The sequence below is a fragment of the Alosa pseudoharengus genome, unplaced genomic scaffold (assembly GCF_046254945.1).
Source record: "Alosa pseudoharengus isolate Yale_2024_CS ecotype anadromous, Long Island Sound unplaced genomic scaffold, YU_APseudo_1.1 YU_APseudo_1.1_scf_8, whole genome shotgun sequence".
NCBI classification, from domain to species: domain Eukaryota; kingdom Metazoa; phylum Chordata; class Actinopteri; order Clupeiformes; family Clupeidae; genus Alosa; species Alosa pseudoharengus.
The window spans coordinates 13169844-13190173 of NW_027468870.1; the positions used below are offsets into that span (position 1 = coordinate 13169844).

At 40.8% G+C, this 20330-nt stretch overlaps 2 protein-coding genes across 3 annotated transcripts in view; one reads left to right on the forward strand and one right to left on the reverse strand.

Annotated features, from left to right (window-relative positions):
* Window positions 1-433, reverse strand: part of LOC143111967 (beta-crystallin A1-2-like) — an 8802-nt gene extending 8369 nt beyond the window's left edge. Inside the window, exon 1 of the mRNA XM_076274214.1 lies at window positions 392-433. Coding sequence (XP_076130329.1) covers window positions 392-433 — 42 coding nt within the window. The remainder of the gene's footprint in view (window positions 1-391) is intronic.
* LOC143111966 (protein unc-119 homolog A-like) overlaps window positions 1-19334 on the forward strand; it is a 20022-nt gene extending 688 nt beyond the window's left edge. The window contains exons 2-5 of one of the 2 annotated variants that reach the window (XM_076274212.1): window positions 15475-15588; window positions 16095-16191; window positions 16889-17061; window positions 17559-19334. In XM_076274212.1, the coding sequence (XP_076130327.1) occupies window positions 15475-15588; window positions 16095-16191; window positions 16889-17061; window positions 17559-17671 (497 nt within the window). In that variant the 3' untranslated portion in view covers window positions 17672-19334. The remainder of the gene's footprint in view (window positions 1-15474; window positions 15589-16094; window positions 16192-16888; window positions 17062-17558) is intronic. The other variant, XM_076274213.1, reaches the window with a different exon arrangement.
* Window positions 19335-20330: the final 996 nt, after the last annotated feature.

Below are 20330 nucleotides of genomic sequence, written 5' to 3' on the forward strand. Positions count from 1 at the left end.
AAGTAGCTTGAACTTAGCGCACCCTAACATAGCCCATATAAAACATCCTCGTACTGTGACACATTTCCTGCCCTTGTCACAAGCAGTTCTATCTAAGATAGCCTACCTGTGCAGTGACTCCATATGGAGGCAATGGGATGTATCCTACCACCATTACATCCTATCGCCATTAATTCCTGTCAACACGGTCGTCGTTTACTTTACTGAAGCTCGAAACGAACTCATGTTCCAATCCATAATATGAACATTATGCACCATGCTGAAAGTACTTGGAGCTGATCAGAGTTCCCAAATAAGTAGACTATATGGTTGACCTTTGCATGAATTGCCATTTGTTCTGGAAAATGAATAGCTAATGCACCACACTGACGGGAATAAAATCATTGGCCACTGAGAGATCATTTCTTTGAGCCTTAAGCTGTGGAATGAACATGCCAATAGTCTATTTATGGTGATGGGGTCATTGCAGGAAAAGCATGCCTGAACTAACAAGCATAAAGCCATAAGATGAGCCCAGGCGTGGAACTGATAAGCTGTTCATCAACATAGCTTGAAGCAAGAATGCCTTGACACATTGTAGAGGTTAACAGAGATGTTCACATACACATACATGCAGATTACATATAGAAGATTTTTTCCCTCCTCATATAGCATGGACATTGCTAAAGGATAAGGATAAGCTGATTCGTTACTTCTCCACTCCTAAGAATGGTTAGGTAACAGGTGGCAAATAGGCTGTATACTACTGTATTTAAAGTGTCACATAATGACTTACACAACACCCAGCATGAAGTCACTCCTCATTCAAAAGGTTCCCTGCACACCTCAGGAAGTTAAGACTTAATCGCTGTGTTCCGTCATGCACATGGTATGCCCTTGCAAATAAACTTCAACATGTTGCAGTGGTTCAATGTTCCATCAAATGCACAAAATAAAAAATAAATAAAACAGCATTTCATTATACATTATTCAAACTCCTTATGTGTAAATACTGTATTTTGTCCCTCTATTTTTTAGTTTATTTGGATCTCCAGGACAGTTGCACACTAATTAACTCATTCATCAGGACATGGCTTGCTGTCAAGGCTTTTGCAGCGAACCTTGATAAGTGACCTACTCCTTGTGTTTGTGAGACTTTTACCATGGCTACAGGTACAAGTGTCTCATGGGTATCGCCTATGCTTCACAAACACCTTCCACAATTTGGATTTTGGACCCCCATCCCCTCCACCCACTTAGCTGAAGATGTTGTTGACCAACGATAATGTGTCTGGCTGATTGTCCACAAGATCGGAATAAAAATTTCAAGTAGCATGATGAGATATCCTTGATTAGGTTTCACAGTGGCCTCTTCAGCCTGCTTGCTTCTAATTCCAAGTGCCTTGTCTACATTTGTCCAACCACTTTCTCACATACTACCATGCACAGAAAGAGACATGTGCTCACCTGCACACCAGCAGACATGTAGAGTGCTGCTCACCCCTCTGCTGCTCTATGTGTAGATATAAACTCACACATACACAAAACACATGGTTAAAATGGCCTACCTGCAGAAAAATAGATGAAAAAAAACGTATTGGGACAGAATGAGAGCACGCGAAACTTTCAGTTGGGAGATAAGATAATTAACTCTCCTCTCACCTTAAGACGTAGGCACTGGCATGCAACAGGTGACTTAAAGTTTTCTTTCAAACTGGTGATTTAAGCTATTAGTGATTTGTCATGACATTGAAATGATCACTTTAACAAACACTCCCTTGAGAAATAATCATACTCCTTATAATTTCATTTTACTGTTCAACTGTGTCTTTGGAGGGACGTGTTTCTTTAATCACATCTGTCCCATACAAATGTGACTCATTATGAGTAGAAGAAAGTGCAGGATGAACCAATGCCCAGGTTTTAAACAGAATTTTAATGATGCAAAGTCGGTAATCAAATGTTTTTTGAATGAATGCCTGCATTAACAGGTGTTTGTCATTAGACACATTTCCATGGATGTTGATTAATATGAAAATAAAATCTTAATCCGTTTTACCTCAAGCAAAAGTATGTATTAGAGGGTGTTTTCCTTTGGGCCTGCTCCTGAGCAGTCCAGGGCAAAGAGGACTTTCACTTTCCCATCAAAAGCACAAGTTGCTTTCGCACCCTCCAACACAAGTAATGACAAAACTCTGAGGCAATAACAGAGAAAGCAAGAATGTGATAGTGATTTGGCCCTGTTGCTTTCCAGAGTGGTCTTGTATGATCTTACTACAAAACCACTGATTGTCTGAGGTCTGCTGAATTTAATCTGTGTATTTAGTGATGCCCCGCATAATAGTGGCTAACCACAGATCTCCTGGACAAATGTATGCTTTTTGCAAAGCAAAGCCCAGAATTAAAGTCAAACTAATAAGCTGTCTTCATCATCCTCCATAAAATGCACAGCATTAAAGTAAATATAAATAAAACAGCATTTCATATCACATTATTCAAACTCCTTATGTGTAAACTGTAAATACTCTATTTTGTCCCTGTATTTTTTTGTTTATTTGGATCTCCAGGGGAGTTGCACACTAATTAACTCATTCATCCGGACATGGCTCATGCCGTCAAGGCTTTCGTAGCGAACCTTGATAAGTGACCTACTCCCTGTGTGATACTTTTACCATGGTTACAGGTACCCATGGGAGTCCCCTCTCCTCACAGTCCTATTAGAAAGCCAGTTTCCCAAGGGGGCTGTGAAATCTGAGAGAGGGTCCACACATATCAGAGCATATATATCTGTTTGTGTGGTGTGAGCATGCACTTTTGGTCCAGCGTGCGGTAGACATTTCACAACGCATTCAAATTGCTGCAGACTGGACTGGGATGAACACATACAGTTGCCATGGTACACAGGTATATTGTATGTGTAAGTGGTTCAGTTTCTGTAAAAAAGCAGTTATGGCTCCTTAGGGTGTTGCAACTCACTGGAGTTGTTTTTCTCTCTGCTCTTGACCCGGAGGTGATGCAATGCATATCAAAGTCAAAGTCAAAGTCAAAGTCAGCTTTATTGTCAATTTCTTCACATGTTCCAGACATACAAAGAGATCGAAATTACGTTTCTCACTATCCCACGGTGGAGACAAGACATATTTTAACAATTTTAAGTCCACAGACAAACATAACATTCAAGTAAACAAAAAAGTAAGTAAATAAGTAAATAAGAGGGCACATATAATGAAAAAATAAGAGCAGCAAAATTTGGTTGAAATTGTGCATAGACAGTCAATAAAATAAAATACTAGTGCAAAGTCAGGCCAATAAGAGGCTGAGGTAGTTCTGTTTGACCTAAGTAAGAAATAAAGTGGCATAGTGGTGCAAGTTATGTAAGAGCAGCAGAAGTGTTGTGTTTCCAGGACAACAACAACAAGTTGCAAAGTGTACAAGTGTGCAAGTGGAGTGGTGCAGGCGGCCATTTGTGGGTCCAATGTCCAGGATGTTATGTAGCTGAGGGTGGAGGGGGGAGAGGAGGGAGAGAGTTCAGCATCCTAACAGCTTGGTGTATGAAGCTGTTGGTGAGTCTGGTAGTGCGGGAGCGCAGGCTTCTGTACCTCTTCCCAGAGGGCAGTAGATCAAACAGATTGTGAGCGGGGTGACTTGCATCACTCACAATTTTGGTCGCCTTGCGGGTGAGGTGGGTGGTGTAAATGTCCTTCAGGGAGGGGAGTGAAGCACCAATAATCCTTCCAGCTGTGTTCACTATGCGCTGCAGGGCTTTCCTGTTGTATTCAGTGCAGCTTCCGCCCCACACAGCGATACAGCTGGAGAGGATGCTCTCAATGGTGCCTCGGTAGAATGTGGTCATGATGGCTGGTGGAGCACTTGCTCGCCTGAGCATATGCTAGCCTGCATGAATTATTGTAACAAAACACAAACATGCGCTTTAGTATACAGAGTTATTTGTATGAATGTGTGTGTGTGTGTGTGTGTGGCCTAAATATAGAATGGCGGTTATCTGTTGGCTTAACCAGGGATGCATAGAGCACATTCCCTTCAACTCTTGAAAGCATGTCTCAGTAATCTGTATCGTCAATTACCATCAACTGGTACTAGTGCTTAATTTTAGGAACATTCTCACATTCTAGGAACTTTCTTGGAACTTACATTTACATTTTATCATTTAGCTGACGCTTTTATTCAAAGCAATTTGGTACAATTAAGGTACAGTGTGAGTAGAACATGATAGTGCTGCAATAAGTACTACTCGCATTGAATAAAATGACAGTTGAAGTGAAGCTGAGTCAAGGGGAGAATAGAGGGATAGTAAGGCTCGAGAAGAAGGTCGTGGTAAGTGCTACATTAAGCATGTCCAGCACTTACTGTTTGACAAGCGTCTTGTTTGATGTTTCCAGATCACTTTGAGCAGAGTGTAGATGAATAGGTTTCATGCTGTCCTTCAAACATAGCTCAGTAGCTTATCAGGACACACCCGTGCACATTTTGTTGGCTCTATAATGGATAATATAATGAAATATTTTTTGCATGCTAGGACGCTTCTGATAGGCCTAAATACAAGGGGTCAACCAGAGGCCAGTGTTACTGCTGGTTTAAGTAGGGGTCCATTTCAGAAAATCTAACTGCCCCATCACCATCTCGTTGGGTGATATGTCAAGAACGGCCTATTTAAGGCTGAATTGCACTGGTTCACATTAACTGGCTTGCCTTTGTAGACACTTCATAGGCACTGTAAGTTGTGCGTAGGCGCTCGCGACTGTGCTTTCCTCTCTGTCCTCCTTACTGATGCATCTGATGCTTTTGAGCAATATTAGAATTGAGTCAGAGTACCGGTAGGCCTCAATACAAACATTTTTGGGAAGAAGGCTTGATGAACAGCTTACAGGCATCAGCAGTAGCTAACAGTCCTCACAGTTCAGTGCCTGATGATTTGTTTTCTTAACAATGGAGAGATTTTTATGTTGCAAGGTGGGTCGTTTTTGCTGTCTTGGTATCAGTTGTGAAACTAGATTTATGTTTCACTTTTTGCCAGTCTGATCCTGATCCTTGCCTACCTGTATTACTTACTCATAGCTAACGGCACAAATAAATAATCTGGGTTCAGTATAACATGGGGCTTTTATTGTAAGTTGATGGTTGATACTGTCAAACTTGAGCCCTGTTTATGTCTTACTATTTCCTAAGATCCATACATTCAAAGTGCCCCCTTTTACACTGCCCTACTATAAGTTCATGGTTTGTACGAACACACAGACCGACACACACACACACTCACATACACAAGGAGGAATTGCTGAGGTGATACTATATAATAACAGGCCACAAAACAATACTAAATATTACTTTACTAAATATTTGAATTTAAGTAAAATTCTGCATGTATGACACTATAGTGTATTGTAACAGTTATATGAGTGTCTGTACTGCCCATATACATCAGTGATGGCTTGTCATTGATTTGGTTATTATGTGGCTGTGCTGACCATAGCGGTCAATGAGAATTCCATGACCTAATGCATCAGGCCTATTCAGTCTGTGTGGATGTTTTTTGTGTTGATGTAGATGCTGCTATCTTGCCAACCTCATTTTGTCACTTTCCCCTTGAGGTGTGTGTGTTTGTGTGTGTCTGTGTGTGTGAGTGTGTGTGTGTGAGTGTGTGTGTGTGAGAGAGAGAGAGAGAAAGAGAGAGAGCAAATGTGTGTTTGTGCAAGTGTGTGTGTGTGTGTGAGAGTGTGTGTCTGTTTATTTGTGCTTATGTAGCCCCAGGGGAGCCAGGCTCAATTCAGGCCTCAGCTTTATTGATAACAAAACGCTGCAATAATACCCACACTTCATAGCTGGATTTGTCTGTAATCCCCCTCTGTAGAAAGTTATTAAGCTGATCCACAACCGAACAGTGCATTGAATCTAATCGAAAGTGTGATTTCTCTCTCTCTCTTTCACTCTCTCATTTGCTCTCTCTCTCTCTCTTGCTTTCTCATTTGCACTCTCTCTCTCTTTCTCTCTCTCATGGTAATAGTGGATCTATGGAGCTGGTGTGTCCTACTCTTATCTTGGTGTCCATGCACTGCTGAGAAATGGTGGCATGCTTTTGCCCTCCTTTCTGTCCTTTTCTATTAGGGCCCTCAGGAGCATCTCTCTCTCTCTTTTTCTCTCTTTCTTTCTCTTTGTCTTTTCCTTCTCTCTTTCTCTGCCCTCTAACTGGGCTTTGTACCCCCCCCCCCCCTTTTCGGTGTACCTCTCTGTGGTCACTTGCTTTGCTCCTGTCCCACTGCAGCCTTGTCCTCGTCCATCTCACCGGATCCCCTTTGGTCTTCCTGTGCCCTGTGATTAGATGGATTTGCTCCTCCTATGCAAAGCGCTAAACCGGATTAGTGGCATTGAGCTCCATCGGGCTGGAATACCTTCCTCCACCCTTTACTCTCTCACAGACAGCCTTATGACTTCACGTGTTTTCTTATATCACACTATTCAATCTGTGTGTGTAAAGATTCCTTTATGTTTACACAAACATTATCTTTACACACACAAGATTCCCACACCCTTATTCTAAATTCAGAATTTCCCCTTGGAGATCAATAAAGTATCTATCCATCTATCTATCTATCTATCTGTTCTATCTTGTGACACGTCCCTGGTCAATATCTGTATTAGACCGCTTTTGAAAAGCCTGCAGGTGTAGCTGTGAGTCTGGCTAAATAATTGATGCTGTGGGGAACTACCGGTAGGTCTGGACAATACAACTGAACTTTTCAACTACCTAAACTCCTGTAAGTACTGTGTAGAAGGCAAACTTTCAAAACCAGAATGTGTTAATACTATCAGGGTAAGGTTAAACAAGAGGCTGTGTGGGCTAGGCCTTGTAGTGTACAGCTGAGTGGTAAATAGAAGTGACGGGCATTGCCATCTGCCTGTGGCTAACAGATCTGCCCTGAGTGGCTGGGTTTGTGATTGAGTTGTCGTCGTGCCGATGCCACAGCACTGTCCCCACAGCATCCCTAGCCCTCAGCTCACTGGTGCCAAACTGTCCATTATATAATGGACGTGTATTTCCAGTGATGCCTTCATGCTTAATTTACGGTGGCCCAGCTTCGCCAGGCGTTAAATAAGATTGGGTTGTCATTGATCCAAGGGAAAGAGAGAGTGTTTGTAATCTGTAAGTATGTTGGCACTCCATTCTCTCTCCCTCTATGGACAGAAGCAGAAAAATGCCCTGTATGTATCTCCATGCCCCTCTGTGCGTGTTTGTTTGGTTGGTTGGTATTTATGTAGCTGGAGATGATACATTAATGCTATCTGCAAATGTACGTGTGTGCTAAATGCCTTTGTTGTTGTTGTTGAATGCTAATTGGCATTTGTCATTACTGAGAGCCCTGGCAGGTGATGCAGATCCTCTATTTTATACAACACATCAAAATTTCAACATGAGCTCCAATTTGACCAAAATAAAAATAGCTCCACAGAAGACCTAGAATCTAAGTCCTAGATTTACACAAAGCTGTGGTATTGCCATGGACATTAGCTCCATAGTTCTACTTTTACAGAGGAAATGATGAAGAAGCCCTCCCTCCACTTAAGGATGCTGACCCACCATGATACATTAGGTCAAGTTTATGGACAGAAACTTATTCTTTGTTCCAATGTAGATTTAGTTACTGTAGTAAACTGTAGGTTTATATATTCAAGTTATCTTTATCTAACATGTAAAAATACCTGTTACGTGGGTGAAACATTTGTATAGACAATCAAGTCTAACTGGCTCTACCCATCAACTATCTGTTAGCAAACCAGAGTCATAACCTCACCCTAAAATTAATCCTAAATCAATGTATGTCCCTCATTTTCAGCTAAACAGATTTATTGTTGATTGATAGTTCGTTGTGGCCGATCCAAATAATGTTCAATAATATTTTGTAGTGGCCTGTCCCAAATAAAGTGGGACCATAATCCCCATCAGATCCTCCCAGCATTAGGAAACAGAGCAGCCAGTCACGCCATGCGGATGAAGTGTTCTAAAGCTCATCAACATTCAAAAGTGAAGACCAGCTGTCAAACAGAACCATCATATAAACATAGGCAGTCTGAAGGCTCTGACAGCTTTGCAAACGGAGTTATCACACAGTGGAGCATTTGTTTAGTGGAACTGCACACCATTTGCCATGGCAATGAACAGTGTGTGTGTGTGTGTGTGTGTGTGGACTCCATGTTCTTTCTCAACTATCACATCTTTACCAAACAGTGAGCAGTTTGGAATAAATGACATAGCTTGCTGTTACATACAATATGTGTGAATTGCTTTAGAAACCCACTGGAGATTTCTGTTTTCTTTCATTGCTGTTGTGTTGTGTTCTCAGCTATTGATGACCCATCTGGGGCTATTATTAATAGATTGTAGGGGGTATATTGATAAGTAATGATTTGCTTCCGTCATATGTGAATGTTTTTATATATCTCACCCAACAGAGAGAGAGAATGATAGATGATAAATACACAATATATATATATATTAATTTGATGAATACATAGACTTGGCAAGACTGAAGAAAGTAGTTTTGATGATATTGATTTCAGATAAGGCTTTATATAATGGCTTTCGAGTTTTGAACTGTGGAGAGCCCTCTGATGAATTTCACATGATGAGTTGTTTAAAATGCAATCAGAAGCGCCATCTGGTGCCAACATTACTGGAATGATCATTTCAGTGTATTGATCATCTGATGGCTGCCATGTTTAAAGTTGACACTCAGCCAACCCCTCTGTCTCTGCCTCCCTCTGCCTTTGCAACTATTTTTAATATCAAACATTGAGGTCAGATGGTAAGTGTTTCTTATAGACCCTTTCAAGAGAGTTCCATTATCAGCATCATAGTTGGCCCCACAAGACTTCCGTTTTAACATTCCATATGTTATCTTAATGCAGAGGAAGTAGATTGGGAACCAAATAGAACGTTCAAGCATTGTTTTTGTTTTTATTGTTGAAAGGGTCTATATTCAACAGTCTTTGCTCAGTTGTTGGCATGGTTTGGTTCTTTGTTGTTCATTGTGCTGTGCGTTCCTGTGCTCTTGTGCGGAATAAGCCCTGATGGAGGAAGCAAGGAAGAGGACGGCAGAACAGCATCCCACAGAGGTGTTAAAAGGCATGTTGCTAGGTGACCATGTCAGAGCCAGAGAGTGTCCAAGCTGTTTAGGTGTGAAAGGGCTGGCTGGTCACCGCCTCGCACATTATGCCTCAGTGTACGTGTGTGTGTGTGTGTGTGTGCATGAGAGAGAGAGAGATAGTATGTGTGTGTGTGTGTGGTGAGCATGCATGTGTGTGTGTTTACTAGGCCTATTTAGAATATTCAAATTCATTCCACCCCTGTGGAGATACACCATTCATGCACACTTAACCTGCCGGGCAATGCTATTATCACACAGCAAACAGGCTATCTTTTTGGCCAACAGGTCAATAATTTGTAGATTAATGTTGTGCAATATTGAACACTCCATAAGCATACCAATCACTTGAAGAGACAGGCTGTGTGCTAATGCTAAATAACAGAAAAGCGTGATATATACCAGACTGTCAAACTAAACAAATTAAATTGATCCAGTCATATCTACCTCTCGCTACTAAATTGTATTTCTGTCTCATAATGTAGCTTGTTTTGAAGCCTTCTTTTTTTTTTAGATGTTGTTTTCAATTTTGCTGTGAAACTTAAAGGTTCAGCCTGTGTCTAGAGCAGCAGCCTGCTTTTGAGGTTAAAACGAGACCTTTGAGACATGTGTCAAAAAGTACCTTTGAGGTTTCTTGGTGTATGGCTACGTGAGCATCTGTGGCATCTGTTTGTTCTTTAAGGTGCCTTTCTGTCTACTGAGATATTCAGATGTCTGAGTGTTGATGCTTATGTTCATACAGTTCTTCATTGTCCTTCCCCTTCCCTGCACTGATATCCATCTTTGCCATTACCCACTGAGCGTGTTTAACATTTATTCATAAGAGCCCTTTTGAAGTGACCTCTGCTAGATAAAAAAAAAAAAAACTATTCTGGCTATAATCAAAGTAAAGCAAAAACATCATTATATTCTATCTTCAATTTGTAAAGGTGACTTTTGTTTTGTGATATTTGCAATTACATGAGTCAGACCAGACATGAATCCTTTTATGTTTCTCAGCTACGCTAGTAGTTAGAAAGTTACCTCCCTCTTCTCAATAGGTTGCACCTGACCTTATTAGCCCATGCTGGACACGTAGACCGGATATGGACTAGGGTAAGGGTTAAGGTTAGACGGTAAATATGAAGTCGCACCGGACAAGTTATTGAGGCCGTAGGTCATACTGTTCCTATGTGTTGGAAAATTATGCAAACATTGAAATGTTGAAATTGAAATGATGTCTAGCTGTTGTCACTATTATTTTTATATAATGATTAGGTTATGGTTCAGCTTTTTACCAACTGCCTAAATCATTCAAAGCATTTACCTTAACAACCCATATGGTGTTGATCTGAACTGCACATAAATGGTTGTGAAGTTGTATCTTTTTGTAGGTTGTGGTGACACATGATACAGTGGTGGTTGAACCTGCCTTCATCTACGCTTCCTGTTTGTGTGGTGAAACAGCCTGTATCCTCATGACCTTATTAGTTCACAATGTCTGCATGTTTCAAACTATGTTTTGTTGCAGACCATTTGTCGACTAGCCCATAAGGTTTGCATATAACCTCCAAATAAGACTCCAATGTGTGTAGTGTATCTGTTGAGTCCCTATGAGGTATGTGCTGTAGTCTAGATACACCTCTCTGTCAATATTTCTGAATTGCTAGTCTAGTCTGTCTGAGTGTACAGATAAAGACATACTGTCTCCTGAAACTGAAGTACTTTGTTGTTGTCTTGCCTGAGGGAGATGCAAAACTCTTGAGACTGAAAGTGAGGATTGGGTAGGTCGCCTGGTTAGGATGCCCCAGTCTGGACAACACTGGACAAAACAGCAAGTGGAGTAGACATAAATAATCTATCAGCTCCCATTCTGGCTGAATTAGAGGAGCCATCAGGATGCCTTGTAACTCAATTGTAAATGTAAGTGGACGTCTGGGTGCACTTCTCTTTATTAAATCGATATGGGAACACCACTGTCCTTGAATGTGACCAGAAGGCATCTCTATGACCCTCTTTGGCTATCGGTTGTATGTACACAAGCTTTGGTTGCCTGTACTGATGGACCATGTTCCCTAAAAAGGGAAATCTGGTAGATCTAGATTTGGATTTGATCTACAGAGAGATTTTTCCAAGAACTTCTAAAGTAAGAGACCAAAGAAAAGTCAGTGTAACAGCCACAGCCTCTTTGACCCACAAATTGGAGCTTTTTGTGCCAGTCCATCCAAGAGAGCTGACTATCCTGCTGCTACAAGGCCATCAAGGTCATCACTACAGCTTCCCAGTGTAATCCAGTTAGCATTGATTGCCTTTATATCTTAGAACAAGCATCCTATCCTGGTATTGCCACTCTATGAAGTTACTGTATTATGTTGTACTGTAAGCCCACCACTTTTTGACTGACCTTTGGTTCTGAGTGTAGGGGTGGTACCCATGGGACTGACAAGCCCAGTTTCTCTCTTCTCTTTCTCTTCCTTTGGTTTTGCATCTGGTCGGATGCTTCTCCCAGTAAAAGGGGAAGACAGATTGTGTGTTGGCTTGAGCCTGTGTTTAGCCGGCCTGTCAGAAGCTAACCCACCTGTCAGAAGCTAACCCACCTGCAGATAAACCACTTGAATAAGGCCATAGATGGATTGTTGTTGTTGTTTTTGTTTTGTTTTTGTTTGGGGGGGGGGGGGGTAGTTTTTCTGACATTTTTTTTTTTTGGGGCCTGCATGTGTTCCCAATCTCTGTCAAAAACACTGTCGTCACACAAGCTAATAATGCATGGGACATATCACAACACACAACAGTTGAATCATCACCAACTGTCCTGCTGTTCCATGGATCTAAAAGCGGAGATTGTGCGGGATGTCTCGTCCTCGATGCACTCAAAAATGCACACCCACATGGCTTTCATCATATGCTGGCCATATCGGTGAAATAAAACCTACTTTGTGAAAAAGGCTCCCTGGTGTCATTTCCCAGCCTCCTGCAGGGCTTTGATGGGGCACTGCAGTCCTCCTGTCCTGCCTGGTGTGATTCCCTCGTGTGATGCCAAGCATCATGTCATGTAGATAATCAGCCCCGCAGTGCCCTGTGCTGTCCAGTGGGACTCGTGATGTGTTTACCAGTAGGCTGGACAGATGGATGGATAAACACATGGCTGCCCGATCCCTGCAACCCTCACAGAGAGGCAAACAGTCTCTCTCTCTCTCTCTCTCTCTCTCTCTCTCTCTCTCTCTCTCTCTCTCTCTCTTTTAGTTTCCATTTCCTTGCCAGTAAATGGGTATGTTGGATGCAGGCCATGTGAATTACTCACAGGGGTAGAAAAACAGAGTGTGAAGGAATGTTCCGACATTGTGTTACAGCTAATGTTTTGCTAATGTGGAAGAGAAGAGAGGAAAGGAGAGGGCCTGTGATGGGAGCAGACAGCCAGCGTGTGCAGAGTAAGCTGTTGTGGACACACACATACACATACACACACACTAGTGTAGAGAATGGTAGAGAGAGAGAGAAAGAGAGGGAAGCATATTGAAAGGAAAAAAATAAAGTTGTAGAACCACCAAAGCATGAAACATTGTTATACTGCAAACATTTCCAGTAAAAGCTCCCCTATATCATATTATTTTTTTTTCTAATCAACACGTGTTTGTATGGTTATGGTGTGTGACTATATGATGTTTCAGGACTAGTTATTGTCCTCTTGAATATACAGTAAATCTACAAACATCAGTTGTTCTATTTTGTCTGTGCCAAAAAAATCTTGAATTTCCCCTTGGGGATCAATAAAGTATCTATCAATCTATCTATCTATCTATCTATCTATCTATCTATCTATCTATCTACTGTCATGGGCTGTATTAGCCTCAGCTTCAAAAAAAACAATTTACCTCCCTTTTATACTTCAACCACACTATTACGAGTTGTGTCTTATAGAGGTTCCAGTATGTGCTAGTTCTAGTATGTTCATGTTGGACCCTGCAATTTGTTCCTCCTAATTTACAGTTAATCAATCACTGTCAGTGTTACAATGTACAGAATGTCAAGGTAGTCATTTTACAGAGTGATTGCATTAAAAACAAACATCATCGATTTTTGAAGGCACCATTCATACAGACAATGTGTATCAAAATCCTCCTCATTCAAGAGCAGTAATATCTTACGCTACAGAATACCCATTGCAATTTATCTACTCTAGTGGTGGTTACAGGTAGAAGTCCCCCTCTAAGGTTTGAGCCCAAGCACACTTGTAGGTGAGGTGGGGCCATCTGTTGCCTTAACTGGGAAGCACCTCTGCGTTTAAACTCCTAAAGACCTGAAATAGACCTCAGCCCTGGAGTGTCACTGGCAATTACCTCCTGACCGACTGAGGCTGACTGTGAGGGAGGGGGAAGGTGAGCTCTGGGCAATGCATTTTAGTCAGCAGCTTTCTGCAGTCACTAGTGATTTAGGCACTGAGCTTAAAGGAGTGACTGTAGCAGATGTTAGTCTTGATATGGTCAGTTGCCCCACAATATGATCTGCTTTCAGGTTAGCATTGTTGGACCCAGTGCAGTGTTTATGGTCACAACTGAGAAAGAGAACAGAAAAATGACGGGGTTCCACAATGGCCTGGCTGCCATCGATGTGCTCTTGAACAAGGCACTTAACCATGAGTTGCACTGGGCGACTGGCCCTTGTAATAAGTGACACATATAAGTCACTTTGGATAAAAGCAACAGCCAAATGGATAAAAAAATATGGACTACATTAGGTTCTTCTGTGTGGGTATTTATGTGTTTTGCCTGCAATGAACTTTACTATTACTCACTAGTGTCTTCATACCTGGATTTGATTTGAGTGACTTTTTACTAACCTGGCAAACTGGCCATTGTTATCATTTCAAACCCTTTGTCTCCCTCTCTCTCATTCTCTCTCTCTCATTCTCTCTCTCTCTCTCTCTCTGTATGTATTAGCAGTGCAGTGCTTCCTCCCCCTCCAGAGATGCTAGCCAAATCACAGTGTTACATCACTTTACTCTCCCTCTCCCGGGCAGAGCAGAGCGAGGTGCCCGGGACCTGTGACATGCCCAAATCCCCTGATCCCCTCCCAATCCTCCCCTGTGACGCTGAGACGGCCTAAGCCACTTATGCCCTAATCTCAGCCTGGGGCTGGAGTGGAGAGCAGGGGAGGCCCGGAGGTGGGGGGGTGGGGGGCACGTGCACCACGTGCCCCATGGGAGGTAGCCTCCCATGTGAGTGCAAGAGTGACACCCTGACCTCCGGTTGCCAAAACAGTTGTCAAACATGTAGTGTTCAGTTTCTTTTTATGTTGTCTGGGGGAGCAATTCACACTGTGAATACTTGTCAGCAAGGTGATGGTAATGGAGTTATTAGGCAAATAAAGGAAGAAACCACACACACTGTTTCTAGATGCAGTGGATGTTTATAGTTTGGCAGTATCTTTTCTTTTTCTTTTTGCCTTATTTCCAATTCAGTTGTCTCCACAGACATTCAATTGCCAGACCAGTATTATCTCGTCAGACTCCAAACATCTCAGCTGCTTAATTGAAACTTTGTGTCTTCAAACATTTTTTCTCTGTTTATTGCCCTTTTTGCTGCATTCATTCATCATTTTACTATCTGTAATGATATTAGGACAGATCCTTATTTTTTATCCCCATCTCAACTGTTTAGTTAGTGAACTGTGGTGTGAAAGGCCATTAGTTTAGTTACAGTACGCATGGAGCAGTTGCTATTTTTACACGTAGATCAGGGATTACTGTAGAGCTTGGACAAGTCATGCCACAAATATATACATCAACTTTTTGTGGAAGTTTCTCACCAAGATCAAGATGCCTGCCCAGGATGCATGCTATAAATCTACCTCAGTGCATATCTCTACTTCAAAGACAGGAAAGCATAATTGCACAAGTGTTATTTGTGATGAATCTAGAATCCACGTGCAACTACCTTCTGTTGTTATCACTTCCCCTGAAGGTTAGGGACTAAACGTTAAGTGGCACCTGTAGCGACTGTCTGGGGGGGGGGGGGGGGGTCAATGTGTTGTGTCTGCAGTATGTGTATAATAAATTGAATGACAGGAGGCTGGGAGTATTTTACAAGAGTAGGATTAACTGTTGATCTTACATGAGTTACCATCACTGTTACCAGTGCAAACATTCTTTCAATCGTCAGAACTGATTGATTCAAATGTATGAGCATTGTTTCATAATAAATTCTTTGTAATCCATAACTTTCATGTAGCAAGCCAACTTTGGATTTATTTCCTCTGATTTCAGCATTTGATATTGTTGTATTCTGTGAGGGGATTATCCTTAAGGGATACAAACTTGGCCCCGTCCTGATCGTTCTCCCTCTGATGTACTGTTTTGCAGACTACCTGTGTGGCCCAGAGGACAATGTGTACAACATCGACTTCACAAGATTTAAGATCCGGGACATGGAGACGGGAACAGTCTTGTTTGAGATCACCAAGCCTCCCTCCTCCAGTGAGTCCGCAGTGCTTTCACGTTTTACTCCACTTAGTACAAGAACAGTTCTGTTCTGTTTCTTTTATAGTTCTCATTCCAGTTCTTCAAATAACTCCTTCTCCCTTCTGTATTTAGAATTGGCTTTTTTATCCAATTGTTACCTACAGTATATTTTTGCCTATAGTTTTTATTTGAACACAAATTTTTATACAGAATGTCAAATCAATGTTTCAATCTCTTTGAAACATCTGAAGCAGCATATTGCTCAGTTATACCTGGCATTTTGAAAGTGCCTACTTGGTGCTGAAATGCGTTATTTGGTGCTTGTGCGTAATTTGGCCCATGACCCTTTGAAGTGCTAGCGCCACACCTAAGTTGACATACGCGAGACTGAGGTCAAGCAGGCTACTGTCTAGAATATTTTTCTTTTTAGTAGTATCACTGAGTGATGGCAATGTATTTACAAGTGCATCTTCATAACAAATCTTGTGTATTGTCATTTGTTTTTGTTTTTTTACTTTGAGACAAAGCAGACAAGCGAGACGTGGACCCAAACGCTGGGCGTTTTGTACGGTACCAGTTCACCCCTGCGTTCCTGAAACTACGCCAAGTCGGAGCCACGTAAGTCTGAAGAAGTCCTACATAACATACAGTATGAATGCATTGTTGAGCATTGAAGAAGATGCATTTTATGCATAAAAGAATAACATAGTAATTTATATGCAAAGACAATACATTTTACTAATAGTAGTATTAGAACTACATCTAAACTCTATTCTGTTATTCTTAATATAGAAACATATTATTTTTCTGTTATAATTGGGTTGTTGCCTACAAGCTAAGCCTTCAGAAAGTCAGTTACATAAAGGCAACTTATTTGCAGGAGTCTGAAATGAATGGTTTGCATTCCGTATTTGAGCTATAATGGCAAGAGCAAGCAGTGGAAGCTTGTTCAACACAGAGTAGTTTGTCCTAGTTAAGCATGCGTGCCTGTCAGGATATGGCACATAAGTATGGAGTATGATGGGAGCTAACAGCCCATTATACATTGCCTCTAATCGGACATTGGGCAGAGAGAGCACTGTGGCATTAAGTATGGCAGTGCTTCCTCTCCAGTTGCACACAATTACTGATCCAGAATGTATGTCATTGCTTTGGGCTTCATGTGTTGAAAGGTAAATTACATAGGTTAGCACACCAAGAGCCATTTTCTATGGAGGATTATGGAAAGGAGTTTACTTGGGTCGACTGAAATGTTTGTTTTTATTGGTGTATTTGTTTGTTTGTTTCCCGTTTCCCATATCTTTCCGTCTCCCAGTGTGGAGTTCACAGTGGGCGACATCCCAATCAATAACTTCCGCATGATCGAGAGGCACTACTTCCGGGAGCAGCTCCTGAAGAGCTTCGACTTTGAGTTTGGGTTCTGCATCCCCAGCAGCAAGAACACCTGCGAGCACATCTACGAGTTCCCTCCAATCTCCGAGGACACCAGTAAGTGCATGTTTAGTTTCATTTTGATACACATTAGTACACATACAGTAGACCAGCTGCAGATGGGCAGACTGAAAGACTTCAAGATGTGTGAAACTCAGTCAACATACATTGGGATTTTTTCACAAACATGAACCATGAAGAAGAGTTTTAGTTCTTCGAAATGAATTCCATTCCACATCACAAGGCAGTTTAAAATGGAAGACTTGCACACTTAATTGACTTCCATTTTAGGTCTCACCATCCAATCAGATGGCAGAGATTTCACAGCTGCCTTGTGTGCAATGTATTGTGAAGTGATAATCAATTCTGTATGCTCTGTTACAACCAAAATGCTCTTTGGCATCATGTACAACAGGCCTCTGTATAACATGGTTACTCTTAGTTGTGAATGCTGAAGAATTAACTGTATATACAAGTTTATACAGTGAGCCTGTCCATTAACATCAGTAATCAGTATGTTGTACTTAAATAGAATTGATTTCCTTTATTTTCAGTGCGTGAAATGATCCTCCACCCTTACGAGACACAATCGGACAGCTTCTACTTCGTGGACAACAAGCTGGTTATGCACAACAAAGCAGACTACTCTTACAGCGGGGGACCCTAGACGTCTGTGTGCTGTGTAGGGATGGGGATAGGAGGGAGGTCAGCTGGGCAGTCAGGGAAGACCTTAGGACCAATCATATGCCATGTGTCCACCACCACTCATTGGCGAGTATTTATGTTTCCTCCATCACTTTGGCTCACTGACTTGCAGTGAAAAAACAAAACAAAACAAAAACAAAAACCATGCGGCTGTCTTTATGGTGACCTGGGGCTAATGACATAAAACACAACCGCTAGTCACACATGTACTTGTACATATCGGCTCTTTTTAGTCATCCACTGCCATAGATCACTGAACACCAGCATATGTTGAAGTCCTTATGTGTGGGACTCGCTGTAGTATGCAAGATCTATGTGTGTCTAAGGGCTGAGGATGGGCTAGTGTTGTCTATTAGAGTTCTGTGCGTGGGGTACAATGTATTGTGACTGGTTCTTTGGTTAATATGAAAGTGGAGGTTTCATCCCAACTTCCCATTGGAGTAGTTTTTTTATTTCAAAGAAAAAAAAAACTCTCCTGATTACTTGATATGAAAGTGACTGCGCCACTGTGTGTGTGTGTGTGTGTGTGTGTGTGTGTGTGTGTGTGTGTACAGTCACACATGTATGTGTCTATGCCTGTGAATGAGGGGTGCAGATGTGTGGGTGTTGACCTGAGGGAAGTATACTGTATTTTAGTTATTTTCACCTTCATCATGATTATCAGCATCATTTTCTCAAAATCATAGATAAACAGAACAGTAGAAATGGGAGAAATTCAAATGACACAGTATTTGATATACTGTTGTGTTAGATATTTTGATAAGATGTTTGTCCTTTTTTTGTCATTTTGACATGACTTTGTTTTCAAGAATAGCCTGATCCAGACTCACATAAGCATAAGCACAATATTTAAAAGGGAAAAGAGGCAAAAAAAGTATGCTAAGAGAATGTGAATAGTCTATACTCATGACTAACATCCACCTTAAACTTGTAAAACCTCTCCATCTCAAATATCTGCATTGGTGGTAAAATATGATTTCCATGGTTCTATATTTGACAGCAGAATGGAAGAACTAGACAAAAAAGAATAAATAGATATAACAACAAGCCTCAAATCAGACTGAAATCTGGTTAGAGTGCTCACTTTTTGTACGTCTCCGATATAAACAATGTGACAACCAACTGTTTTAAAATAATCCAAAAAAAGAGGTAGGCTTCTATATTAAATAGTGACATTTCCTGGTAAAATTTCTCTCTCTCTCTCTCTCTCTCTCTCTCTCTCTCTCTCTCTCTCTCTCTATCTCTCTCTCTTTCCTCCAGTTCCATCTATCTATCTATCTATCTATCTATCTATCTATCTCTTACATTCCAGTGAGTTAGGTCCTTTGTGTCAATGTACATAGCCGAAGCTGGTTACATTGTTTTGTTGTAGCTATGAACCACTTAATGTAGTGCATTGTACATTAGGATAACAGTTTGAGAAAAGCATTTGAGTAATAGCATGGGTGTTCTCAAAGACTCAACTCAAACCATGGAAATTAAAATGGATGAACTTGAATACTGTTTCTAGTTAAATGTGTAACAGCATTATTTATTATTGTGATTTACTTTACAATGATTTTGAGAAACTGAACATATGTACAATTTTGGACAGTTCCAATGCCAGTCTGGATTTAAAAAGGAAATAAATGTGATTTTTTGAGTTAAAAGGATTGTTTTGTGGTTGGTTATTTCTAAAGAGAGTGCATCGTGATTGCCGTAATCTCAAATGTTAATAATGCTTCACGTTGGTTTCCTGTTCAATATATTTAATATCATGGTTTAACTTCCATTGGAAGGCAAGGACTCATAAATCTTTACCTTCATTTAGCTTTCATAGACATCAGATCATGCCCTTTGCAAGTATTCTCTGGCATTTATCATTGTTGTGTTAAAATCTCTGTTACACATTGCCCTGTTTCTGTAAGCAACTTAAATAGGTTTGAATGGCAAAGGAACATTTACTTAATACAAACAGCAGGTGCCACTATACCCAGGTTACCGCAAAGATGACTAATACAGTCAATGTAGTCTGTATGAACTCTTACACAAACTTTTTACAGCTCTTTATTTACATACAAATACTTTATTTAGTCTTACAAAAATGTCTTTAAATAAGATGGCCATATATTATAAAACTATATATAAACATTTCATTTTGTCCATAACTCAAGGAAACACTGTACTTAAAGAGAGCCAGCTTAAGCATTTCGTTAGCATTTGCTGACACTGTTGATCTTTTTAAGCAACCATAAAATGTCAGATATCCATGATAGTTTATCTATCAAGACATTAAAATGGCGGTATGTGTTTAAGCCTGCCGCCAGTGTCAGCACTTTGTTCCTACATCATAATTTAACATCATAGGTGATTTATAAGATCCCAAAAGGACCAAACTGAAATCTACAGAAATCGTCTATTATTTCATTTGGATTATATTGAGGCACTTTCTGTCAGTGGCTCAGTATAATTCAAATATATAATTCAATATACATTCTGTCAGTTTAACAATTGGCTCAGTTAGCTCCATAGGCTTACAAGCCACAGGTAAACCTAACCCTGCAGCCATAAATACCTTGTTAACCTTTGAACCTTATGATTATTATCCTTGATTTTTTATGCCATTATATCAAGTTTTATCA